The sequence below is a fragment of the Notolepis coatsorum genome, assembly GCF_963971535.1.
Source record: "Notolepis coatsorum genome assembly, chromosome: 13".
Lineage (NCBI taxonomy): Eukaryota > Metazoa > Chordata > Actinopteri > Aulopiformes > Paralepididae > Notolepis > Notolepis coatsorum.
The window spans coordinates 62,313,780-62,334,208 of NC_140177.1; the positions used below are offsets into that span (position 1 = coordinate 62,313,780).

The 20,429-nt window shown below is 39.8% G+C and overlaps 1 protein-coding gene across 2 annotated transcripts; it reads right to left on the reverse strand.

Annotated features, from left to right (window-relative positions):
- Positions 1 to 3,413: 3,413 nt before the first annotated feature.
- Positions 3,414 to 19,634, reverse strand: snorc (secondary ossification center associated regulator of chondrocyte maturation). 2 transcript variants are annotated; one of them, XM_084327459.1, is made up of 4 exons: positions 19,616 to 19,634; positions 19,222 to 19,305; positions 8,134 to 8,304; positions 3,414 to 5,003 (listed from the first exon to the last, which is right to left on the reverse strand). In XM_084327459.1, the coding sequence occupies exons 2-4, from the start codon at positions 19,295 to 19,297 to the stop codon at positions 4,894 to 4,896; spliced, it is 357 nt and encodes a 118-aa protein (XP_084183585.1). In that variant the 5' UTR covers positions 19,298 to 19,305; positions 19,616 to 19,634; the 3' UTR covers positions 3,414 to 4,893. The 2 variants fall into 2 exon arrangements, with proteins under 2 accessions (XP_084183585.1, XP_084183584.1); XM_084327458.1 differs by lacking the exon at positions 19,616 to 19,634 and having other exon boundaries at positions 19,222 to 19,379.
- Between the last annotated feature and the right edge of the window lie 795 nt (positions 19,635 to 20,429).

The window sequence follows — 20,429 nt, forward strand, 5'->3', positions numbered from 1 at the left end:
GCTTCTTAGACTTCTTAGCTTAACATAACAGACCTACAGTAAGTTTGGGGGAACTAATGGGATAACTGGGGTTGCAACAAAAGTGCAACTAGGGGTAAAAACACAATGAAATAAAATAATAATAATAAATAATATATCCTTCTTAGCAGACTTCTTAGCTTAACATCCCAGGGAACTAATGGGATATCTTGTAAAATATAGAATGTGGTGTGAAAACATGAAAGATAAATATATCAATTAAAAAAGGTGAAATAAATGAGTGATTACTGTCAATGACTTATTGTGCTTGATCATTTCAGTATGGGAACAGGGTTTTAATTTAATTATATTGAATTGTGTATTTTAATTTAGAAGAAAAGAAATTACCTGAATGGATTAAAAGTGAATTGTGTTTACATTTATATATATATGTATAGTTGTATTTAATCCTGCCACCAAGATTCATTTTTGTTTGTGTTAATCATTCACAGCCAGAAGCAGGTTTGTTTCTGTGTAATGTACAAGATGTGTGCACTACTGGTTCACAGACTTGACTGTGATTGTGGTTTAGGGTTTCCTGGCTGGTATCAGGCGGAGAATGACTCATACTGACGGAATCATCTACAAAAAACAAAAAAATAACAATGTCAGGTCCATGGAGATTATTTATAATCCAAATTATGGTAATTGTTTTACTTAGGGTGAATATTACTGGTATCTAGTGGTTTTATTGTGGGCCCCAGGAAGACTAGCAACCACTGAGGGTGTGAATCCTAACAACTGTATAATAAAGCAATGAAGATGGATGAAAGATGTGACTTTATTCATCAAAGATATCAGTCACCGGTACAATAATAAATATTCACATTTTATTGTTTTATTTTGGTGCAAGGGGGAAAGTTACAATGGTGTGTAATGTGTACTTAGTGTGAGAGGAACATTCAAATATAGTTATAGGACAGACTTATTTGGATTTTGGCCACTACAGTGTAATATAGCGTAATTGTGTAATAGCGTGTAATGTGTAATACTGTGCAATAGTGTGTAATGTGTAATACTGTGTAATGTAAAGTTTATATGCTGTTGTGTATGTTGTGCAAGGGTGACATTTTCCTTTTATTATATTGACTATAATGTTTTGGTGAAAGGGGGGGGGGTAACAATGGTATGTAATAGTGTAATAGTGTGTAATATGTAATAGTGTGTAATAATGTAATAGTGTACAGTGTAATAAGAATAATTGCCAACTTATACTGGAGGCAGAAGGCTAATGTTAGAATAGGAAAGGAGAAATCAAGAGACTTCCCGGTGGAGAAGGGTGTAAGACAAGGATGCATCTTGTCCCCTGTACTCTTTAATATGTACAGTGAATCACTGATGAAAAAAGGTCTGAGAGGAGGGAAAGGAGTAAAACTTGGCGAAGAGAACATCACCAATATAAGATACGCGGATGACACTGCTATAGTCTGTAACTGTCAAGAAGATCTACAGGACATGATGAATAAGCTGAATGTCGAATGCAAAAACTATGGAATGTCGCTAAACACAAAGAAAACTAAAGTAATGATCATTGAAAAAACACCAGGAACCGTTTGTAAAATACAGGTGGATGGAGAAAAACTTGAACAAGTGAAGGAGTACATGTACCTTGGAAGCTGGATCAGTGAAGGTGGAAGAGCTAACATGGACATTAAGAGAAGAACCGGAATTGCAAAGGGCGCATTCTGGAACCATAAAGAATTATTGAGAAGAAACATAAGTTGGAAAACGAAGACCAGGATTTTGGAAACGTATGTTATGTCAGTCTTTTCATACGGAGCAGAAGCATGGACGCTGAATGAAGAGGCAAAGAGGATGATAGACTCTTTTGAAATGTGGACACTGAGGAAGATGCTGAAGATAACATGGAAGGATAAGATCAAGAATGAGGAGGTACTGAGAAGAGCGGATATGCAAGGAGGACAGCTGCTGGAGAGGTTGAAAAAGAGAAAGATGGAGTTGTGCGGGCATGTTCTGAGAGGATCCAGCGGGGAGATGTTCAAGAAGGTGGTGATGGGGAAGGTGGATGGAAAGAGAGGAAGTGGAAGACCAAGAAGAGGCTGGGTAGATGACGTCTGTGATTGGAGTGGAGTGAGAGGCGGAGTCACGGAGTTGGAGAGAAGAAGTGGGGACAGAATGGGTTGGAGAGTGATAGGCAACCTTCGGAACGAAGAAGCCACCTAATGATGATGATGTAATAATGACAGTTGGGCTTCTTTTGTTTCCCATAGACAGTGGATGATCTTTTTGTATGTTGTGTGAGTGTTTGGATACTGGTAATTATAATTAATTGTAATAGATGGTGTCTGCATTTGTAAAATATTGTAAGTGTGTTTGCTCTGTGAGAGAGAGAGAGAGAGAGAGAGAGAGAGAGAGAGAGAAGAAATGTGTGGCTGTCGCCTGGTGTACCTTAGGCTACGCTTAGACGGAGAGTCTGAACAGGGCCTAGTATTCATATGACGTGTCATGTGTTTCCTCCCAATACGGTGCAATTGACCTATATCAAGCCACGCCCCTTTTAAAGATCCTCCAATCACAGCTGTTGCTTCTCTCTGACAGACCTGTTTGCCGACTAAAATGACTGTGGTGATGTTATAATATGGACTCCCTATATAGTCAGTGGAATTCCAGTGGAATTCCATTACTAGGGAAACAGCTTGGGTTTCAACAGGAAATTAACTTGGGCCCATTTATAATGTTTATGTTGTATATTTGTCTATAGATGGTTTCACTGGAATTCTGTTGCTACGTAGGGAACAGTTAGGACCCAAATGTATTTCCGGTCAACTATTGTATTAGCAAAAATTGCAACAGGAAATAAACTTGGGTTATTTTAGAATGTCTATAAACCATCTCATCTTCCAGTGGACAATCACACTGCAATGCCTGTCTGTACCAGTGTTCTAGTACTCGAGTCCAAGTCCTGGACTGATTTTCAGGACTCGTGACTCGACTTGAACTTGAACACTGATGACTCGGACTTGGACTCGAGCATCGACTGTATTCAGACTCGGAAGGTGCAGACGAGGACTCAGACATGTTAATAGAGTGGAGTGGACTCAACCTTGATGACTTGGACTCAAGACTAGGATAATGGGGACTTGACTCGGACTCGACTCAGGCTCTTCTTTGGTGACTCGGACTCGAACACTGGGGACTTGACTCTGACTCGAGATTTAGTGACTCGACTACAACACTGGTCTGTACTGTAAACCTTAAATAAGTATACTGCATCTCCACTCCACATAACACCAAATACTTTATCCTCTATAAATATGACTTTGTCCTCTATAAATATGACTTTGTCCTCTATGAATTTTTTTTAGACTTTGTTCTCCATAAGCCCTTGGAGGTGAGTGTGTTTTGAAAAAAAAAAAAGTCCTACACAAATCAAAGACATTTGGCAGTGATTTATTGAATTACTCCACATAAATGTCAAACGGTTTAAATAGGCAGTGATATTACTGTGGGGAAATGATGATGCTTCATTGATTGAAGAGGCCACTGAAGAATACAGAGAATGGCACTATTCTAAAAAGACATAAAACAATCAAAGTATTGTGCATATGAAAAAAAAACAAAAAAAAACATGCACAAACCCCCTCTCGTGGGACACAACCACACACACAACACACACACATTAATTCTCAAGCAAATACACAGGCAGATACATCCTTCATTCTTAACTAACTTAATGTTTACTCTGCAGGTGTAACAAACAACCCTTTCTGTTTACATTCATTGAAGATGCCTGCATTTTCTTATTGAAATGTTTTCTTATTTCGTCTCGACAAATGTTTGTATAAGTGAAGAGAAAGAGCAAACGCATGTATTTGTTTTCTTCCAAACGTGTAAATGGAAGCTCCAATGGAACATTTGGGAGAGCATTCTGAGCGTCAAATACTAACTGTGTAAAATGAGGATTATTTTCTGTGCAAATACGTGAACCTGAAATATACATGAATGTTTGGTCAGAGTGAAAAGTACACAAAAACCAGGACGGGCTGACATGCTGACATGTTCACACTCTCACACCCTCACACCCTTTCCATTAAGAGAAACAAGCAAATACAAGCGGGATATATCACAAACAACAAACACGTCAAGAAGACCCAAAACTGCAATAAAGAAAACAGACCCTAGCTTCATCTGCAAACAGACCAGAACGCTAGACCGACATTTAAAATGATTAACTGTAGAAAATCACAAGTTAAGTAAAGCTGAAACAAACAAACAAAGAAAATAATAACTATTTCATTGATATGCCTTTGCACTGGAAGAACCAGCCAGTTTCTCACATTGTACCCTTAGTCACTAGTGGACAAGTGTGGCAACAAATACAGTTTGGAACAAAAGCCTTGGTTACACCGGCTACACTTTGTTGTTTCAATGCCACTTCTATCATCCCATCACTGGGACTCGTTAACCATCAGGTGGACTATCCCACGTCGGATTTTGGTCGCATTGTGACACAACGGGCCAGACCGTGTCCTCGGGTGGTGAGGCTTGGATTGTGATCAAAATCAGTCAGACATAGTCTGGAGTCTGGACGCAATCCAGCCACAACGCGCACATGAGCGACGTAAAGAGGTGGAGGGGAAGTGTGGGGAAGAAGTAATGCAGACACAGTCCAGCCACAGGAGACACGACACACATGAGCCAAGTGTGGATACAGCATGAGGATCTTAAATCACATTGAAATGACAAGTGTAACCGAAGCCAAAGACTTTGAAGAACAACAGATATCTTTAGCTGCTATTCATGGACAAAGGGACCTGCCACATTCTTCAGCATCCAGAGTGAGAGATAAAGGATAAAGGGACAAAGGGACAGAGAGAGAGAGAGAGAGAGAGAGACAGACAGGAACTATTGACTCTAGGAGGCGGTGAACTTCCTGAGTGTGATGACGATGAGGGCCAGTAGGACAGATGCTCCCAGGAACACTGCTATGACGATGGCGGTAATAGCCCCGGGCCCAAGGACTCCTGCACACACACCAATAACTTTCATGAGTGGAACGGAGTGGAACATAAACCACTCTGATCCATTACCTTTACTGTTTTTTGTTTGTTTGGGGTCAATAGACAAATATGTAAGACACAATCCAATTTTCTCAATTAGAGATATCTTACATATTCCTATGTGCCAGAAATGCAGGAAATCAATTTTTTTTTTTTTTTTTTCACAGTTTCTTTATTTTCCCTTTTCAACATGAAACAAGACAATACAATACAATAACAATACTAATAAACAAGACATCACAGGACAATAACAGTAATAATAATAATAATAATAACGACAATGACAAGACCATCAGTTAAATCAGAATAATGAAAAATAAAATAGTCATGTATAAATTAAATATATAAATTAATAAGAATATATATATATATATACATACACACATACATATATATACATATATACATGCATATACCCACATGTATGTACCATAAGGCGAGATTACTTGAGCACCCGTCATCTCCAGTATCGACAACCAAGGTTCATACCCCGTGAGGACCCCAAATCCGGCGCCCCAGCGAGCCAGAGCATCATGCCTCTTTAACACTCCGACTCACCAAGACCTCGAATCAGGAGCCCCCACCAATCCGAGACCGCGTCTTGTTTGCTTTTCTCATATTTTTATATTCAGTGTTAATGATATTGTTTACACCGTTCATTTTTTCTCATACGTATTTTTAAATAAACAATAATAAATAATAACAATGACAACAACAACATCATTGTTATACAACAGACAGGCCTCTTACGCGTCTGTTGTACAACTTCTTCCACTAGGGAAACCCACCTCCAAAAAATACACAACCGGGGATAGACATCCCAAGACCCCCGGCCCCCACCCCTCCCCCAACCAAACAGCAAAACCACCAATCGACACGGCCAGCGACAGCATGCGGATATATTCACATACCGCCACTAGCCGTATCAATCAACAGCCCCTCTGCTCAATCGAGAAAACAGCGGAGACCAAAGGTCCCGGAACATCCACCCCCGGCCGCGCTCCTCCAAGGTCAATCTCTCCAATGGAAGAAGCTGGGATATCTGATCTTGAAACATCTCAAAAGTGGGCGAAGAGTCATTTTTCCAAAACAGGAGAATACATTTCTTGGCAAAGTATGTTATAACAATAAGCAGTCTATATTTTTTTGGATCCATCTGGATCTCTGGTAATTCATTAAGTAAATAGGCACATGGGGACAAGTCAAATTCCGTTTCTAATACAGATTTTGTAAATAAATGAATACAATTCAAGAATCGTTTTAGTTTATCACAGTGCCAAAACATGTGTAGAAATGTTCCTTCGTTAGTTTTACATCTAGGACAGTTTATTGAATTATCTCTAGACATTTTATGCATTTTTATTGGAGTTAAATACAATTTATGGATAAATTTAAAATTTGCTTCTTTGATTTTGTTACTTGTAAATGGAAAGTGTATTCTATCACAAATATTTAGCCATGTATTTTCTGCAAATTTCATGGTTAGGTCTGTCTCCCAGATCCTCAACAAAGGCAAAAAAGATGAGTGACATTCTTTGAAGAAGATGTCATAAAATTCACTAATTTTACCTTTAATTGTGGTCGATGACATTAGTATTTCTTCTATTTCATGTAATTCTAGTCTTAGTTTATTTTCTCTTCTCAGTATGTGTATAATGTTTCTCATTTGTAAATATTTAAAGAAATCAGTATTTGGGATGGCATATTCTGTTCTTAAATCCATAAATGATTTTAACTGCATATTTGTATGAAACAGGTCTTTGAATTGACTTATCCCCAACTGAGCCCATTTGAGTATATTAATTGATCTTAGATGTTTATCTAGATCAGGATTGTGATAGATAGGAGAGTATATGGAGGTACAATTGGTGATACCCAGTTTTTTTGAGCAGTCCTTCCAAGCACATAGTGTGTTAAAAACAGTGAAGCAATTACCTACGTTTCTTATCTTTTTAAATTGTTTTATAAATATGAGAGTCCAATGGTAACGGGTCAACAAATTTAGCTTCTAACTGAAACCACTGTGAGTCCCGTCTTCCCAACGACCATGACAGTACATTTCTTAATTGGGCTGACCAAAAATAATGTTGGAGGTTGGGGAGACCGAGACCTCCCATGGATTCTGGTTTCATAAGTGTCAATAACTTTATCCTAGGCATTTTGTTGCACCAAATACATTTTGAGATGGGTCTATTCATAGATTTGAAAAATTCTGTAGATAAGTAACATGGTAACATTTGAAAAAGGAAATTTAGTCTTGGAAGGACGTTCATTCTTATTACATTTATTCTTCCCAGCAGAGATAATGGGAGCGTGGACCATTTACACAAATCAGTTTTTATCTTTTCTATAAGAGGACAATAGTTTTCCCTGTACAAGTTCTCTAGTTGCGGTGTAATGTTTATTCCCAAATATTTAAACCCTTCTGGAGACCAATTAAAAGGATATGTTTTGTACATCGTTTCGGTTGGGGTCATATGCAGGAGACAAGCAGGAAATCAAGTAATTCTGCTAAGCAATATTTTTCTTACAGTCTTGGACAGCCTATTATGTTTCTAGATTTGTTCATGTTCATAAATATTGATTGATTGGACTGTCCTTGCCCATAGGAACAATATACCTGTATATGAATTCTTAAAGGTCCCATATTGTGAAAAACAGTTTGTCCACATACATTTGGGTCTCTGATGAGCCTACTAACACTCAAAACTGTGAAATTGAATGGATTAGTTTTCTATTGAATCAATTTGTTGTTTTTATTGAATGATTCGTTTTTACTGGATTTTTATTCAATCAGTTTGTATGTCTGTCATGAGGATCAGTATTTATTTGAGTATTTATTCTAGTTTATCCATCAAATGGCTATAATAACCGAGACCTGAGTGCTGTATCTCGTGCTTCCATGTAAATGGAAAAATTACAATAAACATAACTTTGACTTTTGATAAGACAAGCCAGTCAGATTTTGCACCCAGCCGTGGTTTTCATAAGACATGTTAAAAGACCTATTTAACTTTGAAAAGGACTACAATATGGGACCTTTAAATTGAGAGGTATTGAAACACATTCCATGACATGTTGCCATCGTTCTTACCTTCCTCCTCCTCCATGGCTTGAGAGTGTGTGGTGTCATCGTAGTCGTAGGTGAAAGAGCGCTCAGTCATGTCTTGGAAGGGGTCTTTGGTGGTGACATCATAGGCTCCTCCTCCAGATAGCGTGTCCTGATTATCCCCCTGCAGAGTCGGGACAGGGTCTCCAATGGTCTCTGGGAATCAAACACAAAACGGTGTGTTTTTAACCACGCCTTTCCTCTTCAAAACAGTAACTCTAGTATGAATCGTCAAATTAAGTAATTATTTGACCTCTACAATGGTAGAAAAACACACACACACACTTATTCATTGTATTCTCATAACGTATCATGCCGTCCTAATGTGGAGCAGAGCCACAGCTCATTGGTTGTCATCTAATGTCACCCATTATTTGATTACAATCACCTGGTGTTTGCTTGCCAATATGTCTACAAGGAATACTATGAATAATTGTACTTGATTGCCTTCAAAACAGAAAAACGTAGTGCAAAGACAAAAGAAGACTCCAACTTGCTGGTATGATTACGTAAGGCAGTAGTTTCACTGATGAGGTCGGTACGCGGCTTCGCTAATAGCCCCGTTTGGCTACTCTCTGTAAGGCTGTAGTTTAGCTGACGAGGTCAGTATGCGGCAGTGTTAATTTCGTCAGCAATTTTTTATTTTAGTTTTAGTCATGTCTCAAATGCTCTTTTTTGTTTTCATCATATTTAGTCACCTTTATCTATTTTTTGTTTAGACAAGTTTTTGTCAACTACTACAGGTCTGAGCATTTTAGTTTTAGTCTTTTTTGTTTAGTCTCGATTTAGTCTTTTTTGTTTAGTCTCGCCAGTTACTCAGTTACAGCCTTATAAGTTGGCGTGAGCTTTTTCTAAACAAAAACAAACTAACATTTGTGCTAGCTGGTTAGACTTATGTAAGCTATTTAATGTGTTCTATTGTGGTGGATCAACATAATTCACCCACGGAACTATGTGTTGGGGATAAGGGTTCTGCACGGACAATAATTTGTTTGTTAATTTCCTGTCTGCAAACAAGTTCCTGTTAGCTAGCAAGTAAACAGAGTGTTGACGTTGAAGTTGATAAACGTTTAGCGTTGTCTTTCGACACACCGCCTATGACTCCTATTCCTCGGTTACATTGGTTACATCGAGACCCAGTTGCCCTGCCATTGTTCCATTAAACCGTGTGCAGTTACTGCTATCTAGAATGCTGGCTAAGAACAAATAATACGGGTGAGGAAATTAATTAAAGCGCTTGTGCTGCACACATAGGAAACGGAAATGCTGCACTAATAATAACATTAATTATTATAAGTTATAATTATTTTGTCTAGTCTTAAAATGAAGATATTTCGGCAAGATTTTATTTTGTAAACGACATTTTGTGTCATTGTTTTTAGTCAGCGACATTGCATGAATCATTTAGTCACGTTAGTGTCACATGATCTCCATTAACACATCCACCGGCATAAAGATCATATTTCATTTTTTCGCCATGGTATTCATAATTCCGCCACCCAGCCTCGGCTGAGACAGTGGGACTCAGCACAACCGTGCAACGCTTCAATACCGCCGCCTGGTGGATGATCGGGCGAGTTACAACCGGAAATGGATCTCTGGTGATCTCGGTGCATCTGGGAAATCCGTCCGGCAGTCACATATTGTTGCGGGACTCTAGACACACATCCGTGTATATGGATCGCTGCCATAACTCAATAATCGATATGATTTGGGCGTTTATTGCGCCATACAAATGCGCCATACAAACCGGAAATGGATCTAGTCGATCGATGTCAAATAAGCGGGATCTTTTTCTTCCAGTCTCATCGGCGAACGGTAAGAGGACAGTAACGTTACTTTCAGCTTGATTGTTTATTCTTTTCAATGCAAACCGCTCTGATCAATATATCACCCATACTACATAAAGCATTTACTGACGATCACGGAATTATAACCCCCCCCCCCCCTTTCATCCGCGCATGATGAGTCATAACGTTTAGGATCATATTCAGTTGGATTTTTTAATATAGCGTGTATCGCGAATAAACTGCAATCGATAATCTATATTATGCGTTTAGGCCTATAACTAGCGTTCTAGGAATTACTGCAGAAAACGATAAAAACATACTTATATTCTAGACGGTATTTTCGTATGAATATATGAATGAAAAAGTATAACATTCCTACATCCTGAACGATAGATAATCGATGTTGAATGGGCCATAGTAATGTCAATTTAGCAATACAATTAAAAAAGTTATAGCCCTGCAAAGAAGGTGAACATCTCCATAGGCTTAGACTGGTGGCAGTGATCATACATTGATGGATAGAAGCGTGGCAGTTAATGTGTTAGCGTAATGTCTCGTTGTCGTCAGGGGAAAAATCTACGATGACCATATTTAGTCATAATTTCCGTTGACTAAATTAACACTGCTGTGGTGCAGTTTAGCTAATGGTCCTGTTTGACTACTCTGTAAAGCAGTAGTTTCAGTGATGAGGTAGGTACACGGCTTAGCCAATAGTCCTGTTTGGCTACTCTGTAAGGCAGTAGTTTCGCTGATGAGGTTGGTATGTGGCTTAGTTAATAGCCCTGTTTGGCTACTCTCTGGACAGGAGGCCTTGGGATGCAGGGCTACATACATGGCCCCTGTCTTTGATGAGTCTAACAGCCTGGCTCTGTCTCCCCAGGCCAACGGTTTAGGCCAGGGTATAAAGATGTCTTTGTAGAAGATGAACATTCTGTCCATATGCGCTACAGGTAACTCCCCGCCTATGTGCTTAACCCTTTGAGGTAGGGCTGGGCGATATGGCCTAAATATGATATCACGATATTTTCTGACCTTTCGGCGATACACGATACACATCACGATGTTTTTCTTTTTTTCCCCAAACAATTCATTATGAGGCTTACCAAGACAGTATTTGAGTTTGCAAGCTAACATTAAAGACAAAATAAAATACCCATGCATTTAGCATTTTTATATTATATATTAGATTTAGATTATTGGATTATTAGATTATATATTGCATATATTTAGCAATGAGATATTATATGATTTAAATATGAAATATGATTAATTGAAAATGGGGGAGCCTGATGTAAACAAGATGAAAGTCTTTCTCTGGTCTGCATCCCCTTAACAATTGTATGTATCGAGCTGTACTGTACCCATTCTGCAATATGTTAATAACGTTTTAAATCAATCAATCAATCAATCAATAAATAGCATTTTAGAATTTTTATGAAACTACTGTATATTTGTATGTCTCTAAATGTTTTGATGAATTGAAAATGGAGGACCCTTATGTAAAAAAGCCGAAAGTCTTTTTCTGGTCTTCATCCTCCAGTCCACTGTTGTTGTATTGAGCTGTACTGTATTGTACCCATTCTGCAATCTGTTAATAAAGTTTTCATTCATTCAGACAGCAAACAGAATAATTTTGATTGACAGTCGAGTCTGCCAATTACGTCACACCGCTTGCACCCGCCCTGCTGTTCTTAGCACCAATCGGCAAGTGCGTATTAATTGTTTACTTCCGCTATATCCGCCATTGATTTTGACGAGAGCTCAACGACAACGGTAGCTCCCCGCGGCCGACGTTTAGCTCCGCAGGATGACTAAACGAGGCATAATGATTTTACTGCAACGAATGTTATAATAAAAGCCTTTCCATACATCTGTCTGATTGAAAACTTTATTAACAGACCGCAGAATGGGCACAACTCAGCATGGGCTGAGATATGAACGAGTAATGCTTGCCATCTATCTAGGTCGACCTCGGACGTTGCTATGTTCGGGTAAATACGCTGATGTTATTGAACGTGTAACTATATAACGTTAATGCCACAAAACGAATGCCTTTGTTAATCATAAGTAGTAACTTTGATGCAGTAGTGTGTGTGTGGGGGCGGCGTTGTTCAAAAGTTTGAACGTGTGGACCAGATTGACGCGACACAATCCTCTTGGGCAAAACATCACGATATCCACGATACATTTAAAAAGTGTATCGTTAATGAACTGTACCCGATATTTATATAATATAGTCATATCGCCCAGCCCTACTTTGAGGTGTACAATCTCAAATTTGAGCTAGCATTTTAAGAATAAACTGAATGTTCTAATGATGATGTAACAATGGCAACTGGCCATTAAAAGCTATGGAATTTGAGAATGGCACAAATAAATTTGTTTAAGCAGTTAATGATTAATAGGTTTGAATTGTCCAGCAAATTATCTCTGCACATTCAATTCTATTCAATTCAATTAAAAAAACTTGATTAGTCCTGCAAGGGGCAATTTAAAGGGGAACTATCTTATAAATTGCCTTTTTCAGTGTTTAGCATTGTTTCCTAGCTATGTCGACTTATATTAATAGGATCTATGTCTCTAATTCTCATATTGGCGCATTCTTCCAATTCTCCTCTCACAATATTCACCCTCACTGAACTGAGTCATCTGAAAATGTGCATATCTGTGATGTCAGAGATTTCTCAGCTGCATAATAATGTGGCAGTTGATGTGGCAGTTGGCACCAGGCCACACAGTGGTTGGAGCCCAACCTCAAAACGGCTTAAGATCTTGAGGTAGAAAAATGCTGTTTTTGAGTACTTGATTATAGAAATACAAAACAATGAATTTTTTTGGAAAAAAAACTTAGAGGTGTTCCATAGACTCACAGGAATTGTGTAAAGGTGCCCAAATAGTGAAAGAAATAGTAAAATAGTTCCCCTTTAATGCATGAATACGGCAAACATCTGCACTTACACATCCAAGACAAAACAGGGGACAAGAGACATACATGACACTATTAAAGCACAAGAGACATGACACTGTTTGAACAGGATCCTTATATTGTTGATCTGTCGAGTCTAATAAATAAATTCGGTCAGATTCCAGAGTTAAATACAGCTCAGTGACATGATGAAAATGGAGAAAAGAAAAAACGCACTAAAAAAGGTCAAAACAGACAAATAAAAATGTATTTGTTATTCTAGGTCTATGATCAAAATAAAATATCTATATATAAAATATTCTCTACCTCCTTCAATTCTTGTCCTCTGACAATCTATCCTCCGTGTGTGACACCCCTCCTTGTGCATCTCTTCAGTCTCATCCCTCTGGTTAAAGCATGAAGCAGCAGTGAGACTTTTCACACCTCCATGGAAGCCATGACCTACTTCTCTCTTTTCTGCCTTCTCTTTTAGCTTTCCTGCGACATCCATCAAGACCATAGGTTACGACTGGCTTTTGGAGATGCTCAGTCGGGAGGCTAAATGGCGTCTGTGTAGTGTGGTAGCAGCTTTTTCTCAAGTGCAGAGCTGTGTACGACCTGGCTTTTGAAATTCAAACGGAACAAGGGGAAATTTCGGTCCCAATGCTCCCAGAAAAACAAACTGTCCACACGCACAAGCCCACCCTTTCACATGCTCACTGACTCGCTCGTCCTACCCTCACGCCTCGCATACCAACAAAACCATACACCAAACATATTTACACCCAGTTTATTTAATGTGCAACCTACATATTTACTTTGCAGCTTCTGACGCCCACTCTAAACTCCCTCACCCTGCTGCATTCTGACACTTTGCAACCTGTCCTCACTAGTCATGTTACATCTTTGTCAAAGTCCTGCCATTTGAAAAGTGTCTATAATGTGGTATAAAACATCAAAGGTGACGAAAGAGGAAATTAACATCATGTGATTTCAGGAAATCAATCATCTTAACGTCAGCTGTGGACTTCAACTGAAAGCAGAGCCTCAAAAAGAAAATCTACTGAAACACAGCAACACACAACAAAACCCCACAAACTACAGCCCTGATCTTTATGATAAGCAGTTCTAATGTCTAATAGGCTGTGGGTATTTTTGATGCTGCCTTGTTGATTTGGAGTAGTGTGCGCAGCTTCCTGTGTTGGAGCTGGCTGAAGGTAGCGGAGGCCTGGGCCCCAGGCCAGAACAGCCATCAATGAGGCCTTCAGCCCAGGGCACAAAAGGCCGCTTGTGCGGTCATGGAGGGCAGCAGGCTGCAACCAGTAACGGCTGGCCAGGCCCAAACCAGGCAGCGGCTGGGGCACTGGACGTCAAACAAACTTGTTTATTAAGCGGTCTGTGTGTGGAAAGGTTGTGCCTTCTGTACAGCTCCATTTAATGAAGAAGAGAAAAATGACCATGGTGTTTCCAGTAATGAAGACTCTGGTCTTACAGGTGACTAAAACTTCTAGAAGAATGTTCGTCATCCCTCGCTCTGACCCACTTCTAATTAGGCGAGACCAAGCCACTAGGTGCTCCTTCCGAAGACACAAGCTGACCTGTCAATCAATTGTCCGACCCGCCTCGTCTTCCACCGAACACAGTTCCAGACGTAAATACATGGCGGCGGGTAGGAAAGGCTTATTTCAGACACTAAAAACACAGGCACACATTTGTTTGTGGCTTTGGCCTCTGCAGTCAGGATTTCACACCAGCCAGAGAGATGACAAAATGTGCAAACAGGTGTATGTGAACGCCACCCTGCCACTGAAGGAGCAGTAACCCCCAACCTCCCGGTGGTGCTTGTGTCCTTGCCTGACCCCCCCCCCCCTTCAGGTGGGGGTCTCCTTTCCTTTCCACTCTGGAACAGACCATGGGACTTTACAAATGCCCAGTGTTTTTGAGACTGCCATAGTTTGTAAGCTGGTGTAGACCAATACAGTGAAGTAGGGGGAAGTCAGTTGTAAAGAGGGTTTCCATTACAGAGCTCCATTTCCAGTTCCTGCATTGGTGATGAGCTCATACTGTAAAGCTATGGTCCTCAAACCTCCACGTTTAGGTGGGACCATTAGGAAGGACCTTGTAAGTAGGGCTGCAACTAATGACTATTTTGGTAGTCGAATAATCTGTCGATTATTTTTTCCGATTAGTCGACTAATCTGTCGACTTTATTTTTTATAATTTTTTTGCACTACCTATCTTTGTGAAAGTGGCTTATCAGCTCTGGTCCAGCTGAAGACAGAGCAGAGTAACAGATTGGACATTGAGCATGACCTCAGAGTTGCTTGTCTACCATCACCCCAGACTTTGAGACTCTTGTCAGGAGTCAGGACCAAACAACATCCCCAGTTATCCCATTAGTTCCCCCAAACTTACTGTCGGTCTGTTATGTTAAGCTAAGAAGTCTTCAGCTGGACCAGAGCCGAGAAGCCACTTTCACAAAGATAGGTAGTGTAAAAACGACTAATTGACGCAACAATTCCTCGTCGTCGATTATGTCGACTAATCGTTGCAGCCCTACTTGTAAGTATCCCAAAACCAATACACACCAGGTCCCTCCATTTGAGCAGATATGTCGCAAGGACACACATCTTGCGACAACAATTTGGTAGAGCACTTCAAAGCGGGATCTGGAGAAACTTCAGCTCGCTCAGAACAGAGCGGCACGTCTCGCCCTCCGCTGCTCTGTGAGGAGCAGTGTTCGGGGAACGCATGCCGCTCTGTCTTGGCTTAGAGGGGATCAGAGGCTGGCATGCAGCCTTGTAACATTTTTGTTTAATATTTATAAAATTGGTAAACCTAAGTCTTTGTGGTCAGAACTACAACCCACCAATACTAGACATGGCTATGTCACCAGACATGCCGTGGGTCTTCATTTTACTCTACCTCTACCAAGAACAAATGCACTTAAGAGAACCGTAATGTATAGAGCTGCTGCATACTGGAATTGTGTACCTGTGAAGATAATGATGATCAGCAACAAATTAACTTTTTAAGAAAAAGTTGAAGACGCTGTTATGAATGGTGAAATACAGTTGAGTTACCGATTTATTTAGTTAGTATTGTTAGTTTAGTTAGTATTGTATTTGTGGTTAGAGCCTTTGTGTTTTTTTGTGAGATTTTGAAGATGTTGAGAATGTGCTTAGGCTAAGGTGTTTATTGTTTTTTTTTGTTACTGTAATGTACTGTAATGTTGTAGGTTGTGTAGGACCCCAGGAAGAATAGTCTTTCACCCATGGGTGTAGACTAATGGGGATCCATAAATTAACAAATAAATCTGAGAGGATATTTGTTGTTCGATGATTTAGTACAGAATTGCACAACAGTCTAGAGAAAGGCATACTAGACGTACGACTGGTGAAAGATATATAGCCTCACATTCTCTCCCTATGAGCTGTTTTGAGGAAGATCAGACACTAGACATTAGTCACGCTGTGAGAAATCTCACAGAGCAACCCATTCTCCCGATGATTCAATCATGGCGGTTGTTTTTCATGCTGAATCTTTGAGTTTAAGTTGCCAGCAGTGTGAGTTTAAGTGCCAGCAGTGTGAGACAACACATTGACTTCACCCATGTCACTGTCCTGTCACCTGAGTAGATAACACACCTGCCAACCCTGAGGAGTAACATGTAGGCAGTGTAGATTGTGTCATGTACAGTACATGCTTTACATACAAGCAGCAGTTCAACAGACAAAGTGAAGGATGCAACGATGCTTACAAAGAAACCCTTAACCCTAACCACAGCTTACCAACGAACACTGAAATTACTATTTTGTGGCTATGGTGAAATAGTATATTTATCTATCTTAACAAATGATTTACTCCTGTATTATACTGTACCCTACCATAATATTCTTGAAATAAGTGAAATATTATATCAGTGACGTGAGATAATTTCACTTGTTGCAAATTGCAATATAATTCAGCTTGGTTCAATGGTTTTTTCAAAGTGACAATCTTGGAACAGGTGTGATATGCATTATTCCAAGACATTTGTACTTGTTATAAGCACATACAAAAAAATGTATTAAAGAAAAAATTAAATAAATGATTTGATCACTTAGCAGTTATCACAGAATTAAATAATTTGTTAAATTTACATTTTTGTGTACATGGTTAAACAAATGTATAATTTGCTATCTTCTATCTATAGGTCAGCAGCGTAGGTTTGAGATAATATAAACTAGTCAGTTGACCTATCTCAAACTCATCACAACTGTTACTCTACTATCTACGGACAAGCTTCTGAAAGCAACAGTTGCGATTGGAGGATCAATGAAAAGAGGGCAGTTTGAGAATAGGTCAATTCTCGATCGACAATCCACTCTAAAGAAGTGAGACAGTCAAGACATTTTGTGAAAAGCTGATCAGTCATAGTTGAATTGAAAAGCTTGTTGCTATGACAATAACCTAGTATGCCCCGTCAAGGTGCCAGCTCCCAGCTACTGTGTTCCTTCTTGTCAGAGGAAGGCCACCACCATCATCATCATCATCATCACCATTCTGCATTCCTTCTGTCCTCCTCACCTCTGCCCTGAATGACCTTTGGGCCTGAGAGCTGCTGTACTATGTGTGCTGGGGTCTCCCCGACCTTTCCACGGCCCTAACAAGTCCCAGCTGTGTGGAGTCCCCTGGATATATAATAGAACTCTTTCAATCCTGTCCTTCCCATGCCTCTCCTCCTCAGGCGTATCATAGAGTTGTGAGTGACAAGAGTGAACGAAGCACAGAAAGAAAAGAAGGAAGGAACAAGAGAAAGTGGAAGAAAATAATGAACAAATGAAAGAGAAAGAATGGTGTAAAAAGTGTGTTGATAGTGGTGTCTTAACCAGAGACTTATCAGGCAACTCTATAGTTTGATGTAAACAGTGATGTCAAATAGCTCGTTTCCCCCCGTGCTGATCAAACGTGCATTTCAAATCAAACAACGATGAGGGTTCAGAATGTCTGCTTTCATTTCAAATGGCCTTTTTCTTTTATTAGAACATTAGAACAACACCATCCAATGAATCAAGTTTCCCAATATCAAGACAGACTGGTCAGGTATTTCAAATGGCTCATGTGTTCTACATTGTTATGAATATTTACATGTGCCACTTGGACATCAACACATCTGTAGATAGAATGTATTAAAAGGTTTTGAACAATGATCTATTTTTAAAATAGGTGTAATTCTGCCTGACAAATCAATACTTGTGTTGTTATGACACAATGTACTTCAACATAGAGGCTATTAAAAAAATAATAATATATGAAATAAAAGCAGACATTTTTAAATTAAACCTCATAGTATGTTTGATTTGAGGTACAGATTTGGTCAGTGCAGAGGAAAAACAATCAATACGACATGACTGTCCCAATACCTTTGCATCTAACTGTAGATAAAGTGGAGTCCGATAAGACACCACTATCGACACTTAATGTTTTTTTTCACACCCATTTCAACACTAGAGCAAAGCCTTACTGCTCTAGCCTACTACACTATTTCATCTGTGATTTTAAGTTCTGCTTTTAACTGTCACTTCCGTAATCTAACTATAAGACTGAAAGAAGCTTTTGGAATTCTACCCCCAGTCACTTCAATCCAAAATGAATAGTATATAGAAACACTTCAGCTACGCTCAATCATTTACTTAAGTCAGACCGCAGTGAATATTCCATTTCAGACGAGTTATAAACATGGGGCATTATGAAAGCAGCGGAGTCATCTTGTTTGTCAAAGAGCAGCTTTCAGGACTCTCAGAACCTGCACTGGCTTCAACAACTGCATCATTTAGACCCGGGGGGAGAGGGTTCTCACATCCAGGCCTCTGGGTCAATAGAGGGGGGGAAATGACACGTATACAGGCCTCAAGCTTTGACTGGTAAAGGACTAAATATCAACAGAGTAGCATAATAATGTAAAAAAACATAAAGTACAAGTGTAGCGAGTTACCAACAACATTTCAGTGTCAACTCAAGTCCAGCTATCAAAAATATGGATATTATATGTTTACATTCGATTGTTTTCCTACAAAATAAACAGAAGGTGCATAAATGGTATTACAATTTCTTCCTAATTTTACCCGTGTGATGTCACTACCTCATTCCTTAAGAGAAAAATCTCAATTAATCAAAAGCTGAAGCTATTTTCTTCACATCATAATCATACCAAACAACCGCAATCCAAACGGTTTACCTTTAAAAAAGTGACATGGGAAAAAAAAAACATTGTCTTCCATTTCCACTCCATCAACGCCAACTCCTACATACATAGAATCTTCTGTACTTGTCGTTGTGTTGTACGAATCAGAGCCAAGCGGTCTGTGAGAGAGATGACGAGAAGCCCCAACTTACCTGTATGTACGGTGGCCACCAGGAAGCCTAGGAGAGCCAAGAGGAGGAATCTGCACATACTGCTGCTGGGAACCATCGTGGTGCCTGGGGTGGATGAGAGTGAGAGAGCACAGCGTCTCCAGAGCTCCTCAAGCATGGGCTAATAAGGTGTGGGCTCAGGGAGAAGCAGTAGAAAAAGCGGAAAAAGGGGAGAGAAAGGTGGGCAGTTGGTAGGGTGAGAGGAGGGGCTGGGCGGGTGTGTAGAGGACTGTCTGACAGTGTGTAGACTGTGTCAGCTCATCACCGGCGCGCCCACCCACTCCATACTCCACTCTGACCACCGACATGGCGGGGGTGCAAACCCTCTGTAGCTGACCTCGGCCTGATCTATACACACTGCTCTTGTTCACCGTACCGTTCCTTCTCGGTTTGCATCCATCTCATGACGTATTTGGGAGACCTGAGAGGGAGAAGAAAAGTCTGATTGTGTGCACAAGAGTATGAAATCAGGGTACAGAGAGAAGACCAAGATGAGAATATGTTTGATATTCACCTTTTGGTTTGTGCTGTGGATGGATTCTTTTTACAGGACAGTGACAACCCCCCCCCCCCCCCCCGTCTTGTTGATCGTGCTCCTCCAGGACAAAGCTCAGGTATAATTAAATAACTCATCGTTCTTTTTTCCCGGTACTCAAATATTTGAAGAACGATGCAGTCTTACCAGTCTTCTTTATAGATTTAGTCATAATTATTATTGGGGAACATTTTTGTAATGAGATATTTCAGAAATAAATTATGCCAGAGTATTGTATGTAAGTATATCACAAATAGTCAAAAGTGGTCATCGTAAAGGGAAAAAAAGAAAAGCGGGGCCGTCACATGGGCCTAGGGGTAAAGACTCTGCTACTGGCTCCTCCACATTAGTGATCAAAGGGTGTAACATCTCATGCTGGATTTAAAACCATTACCGGCAAGGTTGTGATCAATTCACTTTCCACTCGAGATGCAAACGGAAAATCGCAACTCACTTGCTTATAATCAGAGCATTCGTTTTCAATTATTTCTCATCCATTTGGATATGGCAACCTTCACGTGGCCAAGTAGCTTCTATATTAAAACTTTAATCTTTGCCGTGAATTGGTTGAAAGTGAACTGAACCCTGCCCTGATCATCAATGCCTGATGACTAGTCAAAACGGAATTCAAACCCTTACTTTTGAAATCCATGTT

Coding starts and splice junctions, on each gene's coding strand:
- snorc (XM_084327458.1), bottom strand. CDS start 19,357: ATGCTTGAGGAGCTCTGGAGACGCTGTGCTCTCTCACTCTCATCCACC. Junction 8,305..19,221: donor GGTGGCCACCGTACATACAG/GTAAGTTGGGGC, acceptor TTTGATTCCCAG/AGACCATTGGAGACCCTGTC. Junction 5,004..8,133: donor AGCCATGGAGGAGGAGGAAG/GTAAGAACGATG, acceptor GTGTGTGTGCAG/GAGTCCTTGGGCCCGGGGCT.